Source organism: Carica papaya, chromosome 7 (genome assembly GCF_054855325.1).
Source record: "Carica papaya isolate Zhongbai chromosome 7, ASM5485532v1, whole genome shotgun sequence".
Taxonomy (NCBI): domain Eukaryota; kingdom Viridiplantae; phylum Streptophyta; class Magnoliopsida; order Brassicales; family Caricaceae; genus Carica; species Carica papaya.
Window position 1 is genome coordinate 5,119,888 of NC_142315.1, and position 13,659 is coordinate 5,133,546.

The 13,659-nt window shown below is 32.0% G+C and overlaps 1 protein-coding gene across 1 annotated transcript; it reads right to left on the reverse strand.

Moving 5' to 3' along the window:
- Positions 1 to 6,264: 6,264 nt before the first annotated feature.
- On the reverse strand, positions 6,265 to 9,103 carry MYB54 (myb domain protein 54). The gene is made up of 3 exons (XM_022052035.2): positions 8,670 to 9,103; positions 7,737 to 8,048; positions 6,265 to 6,750 (listed from the first exon to the last, which is right to left on the reverse strand). Exons 1-3 carry the CDS (start codon positions 8,782 to 8,784, stop codon positions 6,584 to 6,586), a joined length of 594 nt encoding a protein of 197 aa, XP_021907727.1. The 5' UTR covers positions 8,785 to 9,103; the 3' UTR covers positions 6,265 to 6,583.
- Positions 9,104 to 13,659: the final 4,556 nt, after the last annotated feature.

Genomic DNA, 13,659 nt, shown 5'->3' on the forward strand with positions numbered 1-13,659 from the left:
AGTGAACTACTCTCAGCTTTCTTGTTGATCGGGATCTGGATCTTGGTCCTCTTGATATGAAATAGTTAATAAAATGGTGAGCTATTTAATCCAATAAAAATATAACGCTAATTACAGATACAGAAAACTGAAGATTGGTAAAAGTTATAAAACAACTAATAAACACTTAATTTTAGTAAATTCATTTAATATCAAGAAAAACATTTATTTTGAACTTACCGTAATGAGTTTTTAAAAACAACTTATGAAGACCCATATCTACAATACTCTTCCCTTTCACATATTCGAAAAAAAAAAATCAATAATGAGTGTCAAATATTCTATCGTCTCGATACCTCATCTAGTATGATGGTGAATCATATCTTCAAAACCTTCCTGGTAATGGACATTCCAACTCCGTCCGACTGAGGTAACATTTACAGTAGGTTCCCTATATACTGGGTCCGTCCGCCTTTTTTCTAGATAACTAGTAAGTCTTTTACATATAAATTTTCATCAATAAACAACCAACAATGTATACCAATATATCATATAATATTCACATATCAATTGAACTACATTTATGTTGACAGTATATAACTAAAATAACCAGATAAGTTGATAAAACCATTTAAACTATAAATTAAGAACATATACTATAAGAAAATCAAGCAAATAGGACAGTACAAGAAAATAAACAGAAAATCAAGGCAATTGTGAACTAACCGGCTCCACCGCCACTAGTGACCTATAATTATTTTTAAGATTTTTTAAATTTTCACAAAACATAAAATTATACATCATTAATTCTTAATTTACTGTAACAGAGAATAGGGTGAGGGATCCTTATCCGAATTGGTATTTCAAGATGTCAAGCTGTTTACTACGCCTCCTGACGGGTACCAGATTTTTTGAATTTTTTAGTGAAATTCAAAACATTCATCACACACCTAAAAATACCTTAAAATCCAAAATTTGTGTTCAAAACTCATTCAGGCCAATTTTTAGGGTTCTAGCACGGCGACGCTGCCGTGCTCTAGCGCTGGATCCACTGCCCACGGTGGTGGTTTGCCTCGGCCTAGTCAGTTTTTGGTTGGTTTAGACTGATTTTGACTTCATTTCTATAGAAAAACATGTTAGGGGCCATGGTTGGCCAGAAAATCTCAAAGAAACCCGAACCTACCGGCAGGGAGACCTTTGGGTGCAGCGAGTCTGCCGATCCTCCTTTGCAGTTGAGGTTTTTTCTTCGGCTACCCTGCACATAAAAGGACAATAAGTATAACGATTGAAAAATCACGTGAAACAGGAATTGGAAAGGGGCTCATCGAAGGAGTTTTGAAGTCATAGTACGACGGCTCTATCGGGTTTTCTCGGCAATTTTTAGCTCATCTGTCATTCTTTTTACTTCGATTTGGCCATATAGGTAATCGAAATCAAATTGCGAGCGGGTATAAGAAAATTTTTCCTTTTGGGACAGTCGATGGTGGCTCCAGCGTGGCGGTAGTCGGCGGTCAGCCTCCTTCTCCAGCGTCTGGTTCTTCTTCTCTAATGGGGGCTGACGGCTAGAGTTTAGGTTTTCGTGTGATGTGAAGTATTTATAACTATTTCACGTTAATCTGAGCCGTCCATCGTGATCGATCTCATCCGTCGGATCACGCCTAAGGAGCAAACGAATCTGGGTCATTCATAGTGATTAATCTCGATCGTACAATTGCGCATAAGGTGAAAATGGATACAGGCTGTCCATGCGCGCGAGATCGATCCTGAGCTGTTCCATCGCGGGGCAAGCGAATCATCAGCGTGGCTTCCCGCGTGGCACCGACATCAGCGCACCTGACCACGCGGCGCGTTCCGATTCATCGAAGTTACTGACTGGGGGGTTCTACATGGCCAAACTTTCTTTATTTGTACTTTGACCCTTTATTTTTAATTTTTCTTTCAAAAACACCCTGCGAACTCAAATTTTCACTCCTTCCCAAAATTATTTTTAATTTCATACCTAATTCATTTTTTCTCAAAAGTTCAATTAAATTGAAATAAAATAAAATATTTTAATTATTTATATATTTTTTCTATAATCTTTAAAATTATCTCGGACCAACTTTCAGGCTTGGGTGTCACACATAAAGTATGAAGACATGTTTTTTTCACTTCACAAATCTCATCAGAAAGCTTTTTAATGCATCTCTTACCAGAGTTTGAGGAGGAGCCTGAGTCACCGATCTAGGTCTCTTGTTATACTGAACCGGTGCAATGGGTGCTGGTCTACAGTGTGAAATTGGGGGTTTAGGATTTTTTGCTGCTGGAGAAAAGATGCGAATGTTCTTTTCTACTAGTTGTGCCTTGACAAGAATGGTTGAATAAGTGCTAAGCTAAAATACATACAACTGCTGTATGATCTCAAGGCGAAGACCCCACTCGAACTTCCTTGCCTTCCTGCCCTCATCCATAATGCTCTCAGGGGAATATCGGCCCAACAATAGAAATCTTCAGGCATACTCTGATACAATCATCTCACCCTGTATTAGGTGTGCAAACTCCATCTCCTTCAAATTCAGATGTACTTTGGGAGGTACTCTACATTGAAGGCCATCAGGATCAAGTGACTAGACTGAGCAAGATGGCATGTTTGAGTTGCCACCAGCGATTTGCCTCTGCTACAGGCATGTAGGTGGCAAGAACAACCTTTTATTCGGGAACCACCCCAAGAGTCGCGAAAACCTTCTCTATCTCAGCCAACCAATACTCGACATCTTCAAAAGATGATGCACTTACAAAGGTAGATGAATTTAGTCTTTTGTACCTTTCAATGTAGTCTGAGTCCATCATAGGTGAAACTGGGTCTCGTGGAGAAGGACCAGGTGGCCCTGTGGCAGTGCCGGTTGATATAGTTGAGGCACCCGGTTGTATTATGGCGATACTGAATGATGTAGTGGAGGCACTAGATTGTACTGTGGTAGTGTCAGATGGTACGATGGATGAGCATGGTTGTACCGGGGTGACTTAGGTTCTTTCCGCTGCAAGGGTGGCTCAAATTGTGGCACTAGGGAAAGGTCAGACAGCTTCCTCCTTTCCTCCTAGGTCTGTTGGGTAGATATGAGTCTTTTCAGCATCTCAAAGAGTCAGTTAACATCCTCTTGAAGTGAGCCATCTCGGGCTACTCAATTTAGTGGGAGTCTTCCTCTCCTAATTCCTTATACCGACATTTCACAAAAAAAAGTTGAGTGATAGTTTGTATTTAGTTTTTTTCTTTTTTTTTTAAGTTTTGTGCAATGAATGGTTCCAAGGAATCTGACTCTGATACCAACTGTAAAAATCCAGAACTATAAGAGAAATAAATTCATAAATTTAATGTAAAAATGATTAATAGAGTTAGAGTTTACATTCATTAAACAATAATTTAGAATCCTCAATAAGATTATGGGAACATCCCTTCTAAAAGATAAACATAAATTAAAGAAATGAAATGAAAAGTGAATAACTAAACATTCTAAAACAACATTTATTACCACTTGAAGGGAGTCTGGATAATGAACTACTCTCAACTTTCTTGCTGATCAGGATCTGTATCTTGATCCTCTTGATATGAAATAATTAATGAAATAGTGAGGTACAGAAGTCCAGTAAAAATATTACGCTAACAACATATACAAAAAACTGAATATTAATAAAAATTATAAAATAACTAATGGAGCACTTAATTTGAGTAAATTCATTTAATATAAAGAAAATCATTTATTCCGAACTTACCATAAAAAATTTTTCAAAACAATTTATGAAGACTCATATCCATATTACTCTTTACATTCACACATAAGAGAATAAAAAACAATAACTTTCTTTCATTACCTGCTTACTGATACCCCCTGGGGGTCCATAAAGATGCTCCCTTACTTATGAATCCAATAACCAATTTTAACAATTAACCGATCATTTTTATACCTCGTTCGATAATGGGTGCCAAATATTTCATTGCCTTGATACCTCGTCTAGTATGAGGGTGAATAATATCTCTTAAACCTTTCCAGTAAAAGACTTTTCAGCCCCGTCTAACTGAAGTAACATTTACGGTAGGGTTCTCTATGTACAAGGTCTGTCCGTTTTTTTGCTAGATACCCAGTAAGTCTTTCATATACAAATTTTCATCAATAAACAACCAGCAACGCATACCAATATCTCATGTCACATTCATAGATCAATTGAACTATATTCATGCTGACGATATATAATTAAAATAACCAGATAAGTCAATAAAATCATTGAAGGTATAAATTAAGAACATATACTATATGAAAATCAAGCAAATAGGACAATATAGGAAAATAAATAAGAAATCAAGACAATTGTGAACTAACCGGTTCTGGCTCTACTAGTGATCTGTAATTATTTTAAGAATTTTTTAAATTTTCACAAAATATGAAATTATATATCGTTAAGCTTCAATTTACTGTAACGGAGAATAGGGGGAGAGATCCTTATCTGAATCGGTATTTCGATATGTCGAACTGTCTACTACGCCTCCTAACGAATATTAGGTTCCCTGAATTTTTCTGTAGAATTTAAAACACTTGTCACACATCTAAAAATACCCTAAAATTCCAAAATCGATGTTCAAAACTCATTATGACCAATTTTTGGGGTTCCAGCATGGCGGCGTCGCCGACTCGACTACCCACGGCGGCGGTTCACCTTCGCCTAGCCAATTTTTGCCAATTTTGACCAGTTTTAGCTAGTTTTGGCCACATTCTTAAAAAAAAAAATATGTTAAGGGCCCTGGTTGGCCAAAAAATCTCAAAGAAACCCGAACCTACCGGCGGGGGGACCTCCGGGTAGGGCAGGTCCACCAGTCCTCCATCGTGGTTTAGATTCTTTATTCGGCTATCCTGCACAAAAAAAGACGATGAGATAATGATTGAAAAATCACGTGAAACGAGAGTCGAAAAGGGGCTCATCGGAGGAATTTTGGGATTTTAGCCGCGGTAACTCCGTCGGATTTTGCCCGCGATTTTTGGTTTAGCTATTATTTCTCTTACTCCGATTTGGTCACAAGAGTATTCGGAATCAAATTTCGAGCGGGTAGGAGGAAATTTTACCTTTTTTGGCGGTTGGTAGTGGCTCCGACTCGGTGACGGTTGGCGGTCGACCTCCTTCTCCGACATCTGGTTCTTCTTCTCCGGTGGGGGCTGGCGGCTAGGATTTAAGTTTTCGTGTAATGTGAAGTATTTATAACCATTCCGCGTTGATATGGGTTATCCATCACGATCGATCTCATCTGTCCAATCGCGCCTAAAGAATAAACAAATATAGACCGTTCATCGCGATTAATTTCAACCGTCTGATTACACATAAGGTGAAAATGGATACATGTCGTCCATGCGCGTGAGATCGATCTTGGACCGTCCAATCGCGGGGCTCGCGGATCGCCAGTGTGGCATCCTGCGTGGCACCGACGTCAGCGTGCTTGGCCACGCGACGAGCTCAAGTTCGTTGAGACTGCTGACTGGGCAATCCTACGTGGTTGAACTTTTTCTATTTGTAATTTCACCTTTTGTTTTTAATTTTGCTTTCAAAAACACCATCCAAACTCAAATTTTCACATATTCTTCCCAAAATTATTTTCAATTTCACCCATAATTCATTTTTTCTCAAAAATTCAATCAAACTAAAATAAAATAAAATATTTAATTATTTAGATATATATTACATAATCCGTAAAATTATCTCATGCCAATTTTTGGACCTGAATGTTACACATAAAGTATGAAGACATGTTCTGTTTACTTTACAAATCTCATCACAAAGCTTTTTAAAGCATCTCTTACTTTTTTTCGGGGTTTGATTTAATATTTTATCGAACATGTTATCGCTCAAATCTTTACACAATGATAAAGGCACAATGATCTTTTTTTTTTTTTTTCAAATTTATCTTTTGGACTTGGTTTCAAGTAAGTTTACTTATCTTGTGACTCTTCAAAATTTTTATAAAATCTATCTCATTCTCGATGAGAACAAATAATAGCTCTCACTCTAATTTTTCAAATTTTATAATTCAAATTGTTTGTTTGTGGATACTAAGAAGAAAGAGAAACATGTTTTTTTATTTTTTATCACTAATCAAAATACTTTGTTGCCACTTTATTGAAAGCTTGAAGGACATTATTTTAATTATGAATGACGTTTATAATTAATTGAATATTATTACTTTACTTTTGATAATAATAATAATAACAATATCAGCAACATCAATACTAATAATAAAATGCACATATAGCATAGGGACACTTGAAGTCTAAGGCTATGTATTTGTATATGTGTGTGTTTCATAAAACTAAAGGCTATTATATATTCACTATTTATATAACATGTTCTTGAATTACAATTACAAATATAAGTTTTGTTTCATTAGAAATATGGTAATTCCCACGAGTGGGAAGTTAATAGATGACTAAACTAAACTTGGTTAATTCTGTAATTGGCTTCCCTACATAGACGTCTAGGATTGCATGCATATATATATATATATATATATGTATGGTAAACATATATATATGTGTGTGTGTAGTAGTAACTACTTTTGAGATGTGAGTAATATAATAATGTAGGGTTATGTTTGGCTTCCAACAGAAAAGAAATCTATGAATGGAACACCACTGGCTTGCTCCTGCTCAACGTCTTCATCATCCCTCTTACAATTGTCTGTAACTTCACTTGTTTCTCCTGATTCAGTGTTTACATGAAGAAAATCATAAAACTCAACTCCTTGCTTTTTGTCTGCAATGTAAATCAAACTATGAACAGTAAGCAAAAATTATTAAGTATCATAATTCACATTTCACATCATATATACGTCTATACATGTGTTCATGTAAGCACATATATAGTGCTCTATCAAGTCATACAACATGAGAGAATCTCTCTCTCCATATAATATTATTACACACTAATAACAGTTGAGGAAGACAAGTTTAAAATTAAAATTTTTATAAAAATTAAAACTGTTTGTTAAAAAATCTATTAACTGTCTAATTAAAATTTGAACTGAAATTAAAAATTTTTAATTAAAATCTTAATAAAATTAAGTTTGAATGGTAAATGTATAACCAGTCTTTTTGGTGGTTTTAAAACTACAGCAAGTTATCTTAAAAAAAAGTTTTAAAATTTATTACAGTTTTACTTAATTACATTCTAATTAAAATTTTAACCTAAGTTTAATTAAGGCCAAATTATGCAGAATTGAATACTTTGTGGTTTGATGTATTTCAGCTTCAATAAATATTCATATGTTTATGTATAGGAATTACATAAGGATTTGGATAAATTAATTAAATGTAATAAGTAGAAAATTATATTAATGATCTAATTAAAAACTATATATTTTATTAATTAAATATCACATATAAAACAATAATATCAATACATCTTAATGAAAAGATGTGAGAGACACAACTCAAAATTCTGAATCACATTGTTATAGAGAAGGGTAAAAATAAAAATTATTCAGGTGAGCAATAGTTAGCATATTACAATTAAATTAAAATGGAAACTAAAATATAGAAGTTGAGATATATATACCTGGTCGACTGAACAATATGTGCTAGCTGTTGGTATATCTTTATATATATGTGTGTGTTGTTGGTATATCTTTTTATATATATGTGCAAAACATATATATATACACAATATTGTAACAAACTGTGTACTCATAAGCAATCATTTGAATGTATTTGAAGGAAAGAGATTGAAATTCATTATTATACCTTGATTGGTTGTTCGAGATTGAGTTTGTAATTGTTTGACGAGCAACTGGGAATGATGATTATGGTGATTAATTAAGGTTTTGGCGTAAAGCTGCAACCTTGATCTTTCCCTGTACCTGCGAGCCATGACGACATGCCAATGATTCTTCACTGCGTTGTCTGTACGACCTGGAAAAAGTTTTGCAATCACAGCCCATCGGTTTCCATGGATCCGATGTGAAGCCAGAAGCCTTTCTTCTTCTTCCTCTGTAAATGGACTCCTGTTGATTCTAGGATCCAACTGGTTAAACCATCTTAACCTGCAACTTTTCCCTGCACCATGCACGTTATACCTACCAATATTGCATGCTTCTAATTTCATTAATGATTACATATATGAAACCATACTTAAATTATTTCATTTTTCAGGTTATTTACGAGAAAATTATATTTGTTGGTTAAGTGATAAACTTATATCACTTATAATATATGAGAAAATAAGACATCAATCATTCAACTAAATATTAGTTAGTCATTTTTGAAGTTATCCTATCATTTCATGCTTATTAACATCATGCAAGTTCATGGGCGTCTTCCTAAATTTAATCTCTATGTTATAAGAATATATAAACTCAGATTATATTGTTTAAATTAGCATGCAGGTTCACCATGACAATTACTCTCTCTCGAGTACTAAAGTAGCACTTATGGTTAGCTGGTGGGATCTACTGATAGATTATGTGTCTCTGTGTGAATATATTGATATGGATATATGCATGCATAATTCAAGATCTTCTATTCTGTGTATGTATGTATGTATATATATATATGATCTGTGTGTGTGTGTGTGTATATATATGTATGTATGCATGCATAATTCCAGATCTTCTGTTGTGTGTAAATATATAAATATATATGTATGTATGTATGTATGTGTGTAAGTATGGATAATACCGGATCTTCCTGGTAGCTTTTCGGCTATGGCGTTCCAATTATGAGGTCCATGGCGATGAACCAGTTCCCTAAGCTTTTCGTCCTCAGCAGGCCTCCAGTGGCCTCTCGTGCACATATGATAAAAACCCACCAAAACCCAACAAAGTGAAATCGAAGAGAGAGAAAAAGAACCAACTTCTATTCAAGCTCGATCAGATTCGTCAATGGCGGGTAACCAAGAAAGACGACGATGGGAATTATATAAGGATCTGGGGAGGAAGAAGAAGATGATAATGATGATGATCAGGAAGGTAGTTTCCGTTAGAAAGTAGGAGGTTGTAGCGGCGATTGATGCAACGTCTTGGCTAACATTTAATTCTTATAAGTAATCTCTTTGAAAGATTTCTTTTTTCCATTGAAAAAATTCATATATTAATTTAGAGAATAAGAAAATTAAGAGGTTGCTTGGTGGGGTGAATTTCGTTCTCCTTTCAACATCTTCTTCCCCCCCCCAGTTATTTTCTAACCTACAACCTCTACTTATAACCCACCCTCCTCCCCTCTTTAAATTTAGTTACACGTATCTTTGTTTTTTCTTGCTCCATACTTACACGTATACATACACCACATACTTACATACATACTATATCATATTTATATACATCAATTATATATATATATATATATATGTCTATTTTTCCTAAACTGTTAAATTTCGTTACTACATACATACCAAACTATACCGAATATTTATAGAGGATATTATTCAAATTATGCTATTTCTTTAATTTATCTCATAAATATTAATTAACTATAACTTATAAATAATCCTTTGTAAACCTATGTTTGTAATCAATTAATAGCCTTTAAACATTATATATATGTGTTTTTTTTTTTTTTGTTGTTGTATAAACTAAAATCATACTTGTTGAGTATTGGTAACACAGTTTAGTTACTTACATATTTGTGTTGTAACTATTAATTTATATAGTTTTTTTTTTCCCTTAAAATAGTTTTAATTACGATATACAATAAATGAGAATATTATATACAATCTATATATTAAAAATAATAAATTTAGATGCACGTCTCTTTTGAAAATAAGTCAAAATGTTATATACATTAAAGCGTTATTAATTAAAATAATTTATTTTAATATTTATTAAAAATACGATAATAAGAGAATAATACAAAATGTCTAATAATTGTTTTGGTTACATATTAATTGTTTAAAATTGGTAGATATAAATAATTATGTTAATTATTATATCTCATGAGTATATTTATAGTATTGATTATTAAATCATATAAATAAACACATAATTTGAAATACGTAAACTAAAAAATAAACTATGTTAATTTTAAAATTAATTCATATCTTTTTGATGATATGACTTGATGTGCTAATACCTACACCTAACTTATATATATATATATGTGTGTGTGTGTATATATATATATATGTATATAAAAGATTTAGAAAGCATGGGATCGTAAGTTTCACATGTTTGATAGAATATATGTGGTGAAATTAAAAAAAAATTAATTTAAAATTACAATTTTAAAGGTATTAAACAAAACTTTACTAAGAAATGGCAGCAAAAGCCACCACCAAAATTACAAAGATAAATCCACAAATCTAGCCTTGATGCACAAGTGAAAAGAAAAAGAAAAAGCAAAAAAAACACACACCCACACACACACAATAAATATAGAGAATAATTCAACATATAAACTAACAAAGAGTAACACAAGAACATAATACAATAAGGTGTCGAGATATAATGGTGAAGGGAATGCCCTTCTCCATATAAATTTGTACCATTACCCAAAGACGAGAGCATAGTAAAAGTATAAATATAACCAAACATTAAAAACTAACTTGGAGGTATCCCGATGTAACATGAACCATTGGGATTTAGCTTTAAAATAATCAAACTATATCTAAAATTTGCTAGAGTAATGTTAAGTAATAAATAGAAAGTTGACATCACACTAAAGCTCCGTATCAACAAACATCTTTCAATGGAAAAACTATCAAATACACATAAGTCAACATGCAAATAGCTCAACATGGAGACAAATGACATTTAGGCAAAAAAACAAAAACAAAAACAAAATACGTATCACAAGAACTTTATATATTACGAATAAAATGTTATTCGAGATGATAATTAAGAATACAAACTAAAAGCCTTGAGCTAGAAATTTTTTTATCAAAATTCATTAAATTTTTATTTAGTTAACTCTTAATTAAATATATTAGTAATTGTTCATTTTTAATTTAACTCATCAAATCGATGGAAGATTCTAATCTTATATTTAAACCTAAAAATATTAAATTGATATTACTATATTTTTATTATCATGTATTAAATTTGAATCGAACAACCTAAGTTTAAGTTCAAGTTACCTATTTTCTTATTTGGTAACTAAGTTTATTCCTAAAAAAATCATAGGTGGAAGTATTTTTCTCTCATTTTTATAGATAATGACACGGGACGGTATGAAGATGATCGAATCAACTCCTGAAACTCACTTAATGTATGCAATACCAAAACTATAACTAGCTAGTATAAACTCTTCCATCTAATTTAATTTATAATCTTAAAAGGAAAAAAAAAACTAGAGAAAATAAATAATGAAAGAAAAAACGTCACATATTTATCAATAAGTTGATCCATACTCTTTGACTTAACAAGACTTCTGAAAACTTTTACTTTCGAAGAACTTGAAAAAACTAATTTTAATAAAAATACTAAAATAAGAAAAGTCGAAACTCTAAAAAATTATCTCAAATTTATTATCAAATAGTATGTTTACATCTTACGGGCAAATACTTATTTATAATTATTTCTGAACAATCTAGATGAATACAAAAATTTGAGATAATTTAATAAAATAATACCTTAAATAAAATTTTATCTTAATATAGTATAATTATATAATAAAATAATTATTATATCTCAAATAAATTAATTAAATAATTATAAGGGATAGACTTGTAATAAAATATCAATTAAAATAAACACATTTATTTCATGTAAAATCTATATATAACACATGTGAAATCACATTAAAATAATAGGATAAATAATTAAGATTAAAAATATAATAAAATAATAGTTTATGATGATTTTAAAATTAAAAAGTTATATAATAATTTTTTAATTTAAATAATAACAATAAAATAATGAGGTAATAATTACCATATGAATTTTGTAAATTTTTGGTTGAAAAATCACATAGACCTTGTGAAAAAAAAGTCCAAAAACTTACCACACACACACCTCGTCTGTTTGAGTTAGGGAAGCCCACACGTGTGTGCGCGGCCTTCGGGCCTTAGGGGTTTGCGGCCTGTTCGGGTCTCTCCTTAGCTAGGCCTGCGACTGCTGCTGTGCCAAGCTGCTGGGTCGGGCATTCGACCCGATTTCTTCTCCTTCAGGTGCGGGTTCGCTGAATCAAGCATCGGGATGAGGGTCAATCTTCAAGTCTTCCTGATGGGCCTCGATTGACCCACCTGCAGGGGCATGGGGCATGAGCCATCCTCCTCGGGCATGCGACTTGCTAGGTAACAAGTTGGGCCTAGCAAGCCGGGTGATTCGAGTTGCCCACCCGTGGGTACCTACTATATGTGCGTCGTCTTGGACATGCCACATGTGTCTTCTATGATCAATTCGAATGCCTACAACTCATCATCGTTGATGTTTCTTTGGGCTAAATGTCTCAACGGCCCATAAGGCTTTTCTGGTCTTGATGGCATCGATGATGTATCTTACCCGATCTAAACTTGTATGAACTGGATCCTTAGGCTTTATGATATTGGGTTTTGTCGTCAAATCTCGACTCCATTTCCTTAGTTCAAGCTTCTCCTATGCCTTATTTTCAAATTGGCGCGAAATTTGATGGTTGCTCCCCAGTAACTGGAACACCCTCATAGGGTTACATCAGATAATGGCAAATTTGAGGAGGAAAATTCTTCTTATTCAGTATATTTTTTTGTCCAAAGTTAACCATATAAATTCTTAATTATTTCTTAATCTTTTATTGATAAGAAAATTATAATAAAATTTCTTTAATATTGTACAAATATTCTTTAATGACTAAACAAGCTAGCAAGTGAGTCTCTATTAAAATATCTTAAATGTTAATTAAGACAAAATATATTTAAACATAATTTACTCAATAATAAGTATAAAAATAATATTGTAAAATATAACATTATATATTTATTAGTCAAAATTTAATAATTTGAGTATATTTAAAAATAAAATTAAAATGTATTAATTATATATACATATAATATATGATAAATAAATATTGAATTCATAACTATTTAATACAATTATAGATTAATAATTTTTTAACTATATATGTTATACAATCTGTAAATTATGATTTTTTACTTTGTTGGATCACTTTATGTAAATTTTTAAGTTTTTATATAAAATTTAATAATTATATTTTTTTTAATATATAATTGAATTATCATATTGAGTGTTAAAATATAATAAAAGGATTGAAAAAGAAGATACATTATGTTTTTAAATTTGAATTGAATTAAAATTTATTTAACTAAATTTATATAACAATTAACAATTATATGATATATTATTTGCATGATGACGCTAATATATTATGTTAAGTATAATAGAAATCAATTACGAATAAAACAAAAGATTATGTTTTTTGTTTTAAACATTACTTTTTATACTCAAAATCTATTAAAAAATTTAATAGCATGTGATGTAGAAGCTCATGTCTTCATAATGTATATTAAATTTTTTTGGATACAAAATATATATTAACGTTAAAAAAATAGTAATGATTTATTTTTACTCAATGATTCAAGTATACATTGGGTGTTCCGTGTGACTGTTATACGTAAGACTAACCCATACAGTAAACCGAGACAGCCAATCACTGACCAGGTAAGGAGACTGGACAACACGGTCCAATCAGATCCGGCAAGTGGACCCCACAAGCTGTAGTTTTTCCTGTACTAAAATCA

Excerpts from the sequence above, each read along its gene's own strand:
- MYB54 (XM_022052035.2), bottom strand. The coding sequence starts at position 8,784 with ATGTGCACGAGAGGCCACTGGAGGCCTGCTGAGGACGAAAAGCTTAGG. Across the intron at positions 8,049-8,669 it reads AAAGCTACCAGGAAGATCCG|GGAAAAGTTGCAGGTTAAGA; the intron begins GTATTATCCATA and ends TGCATGGTGCAG. Across the intron at positions 6,751-7,736 it reads ATCTCGAACAACCAATCAAG|ACAAAAAGCAAGGAGTTGAG; the intron begins GTATAATAATGA and ends TTTACATTGCAG.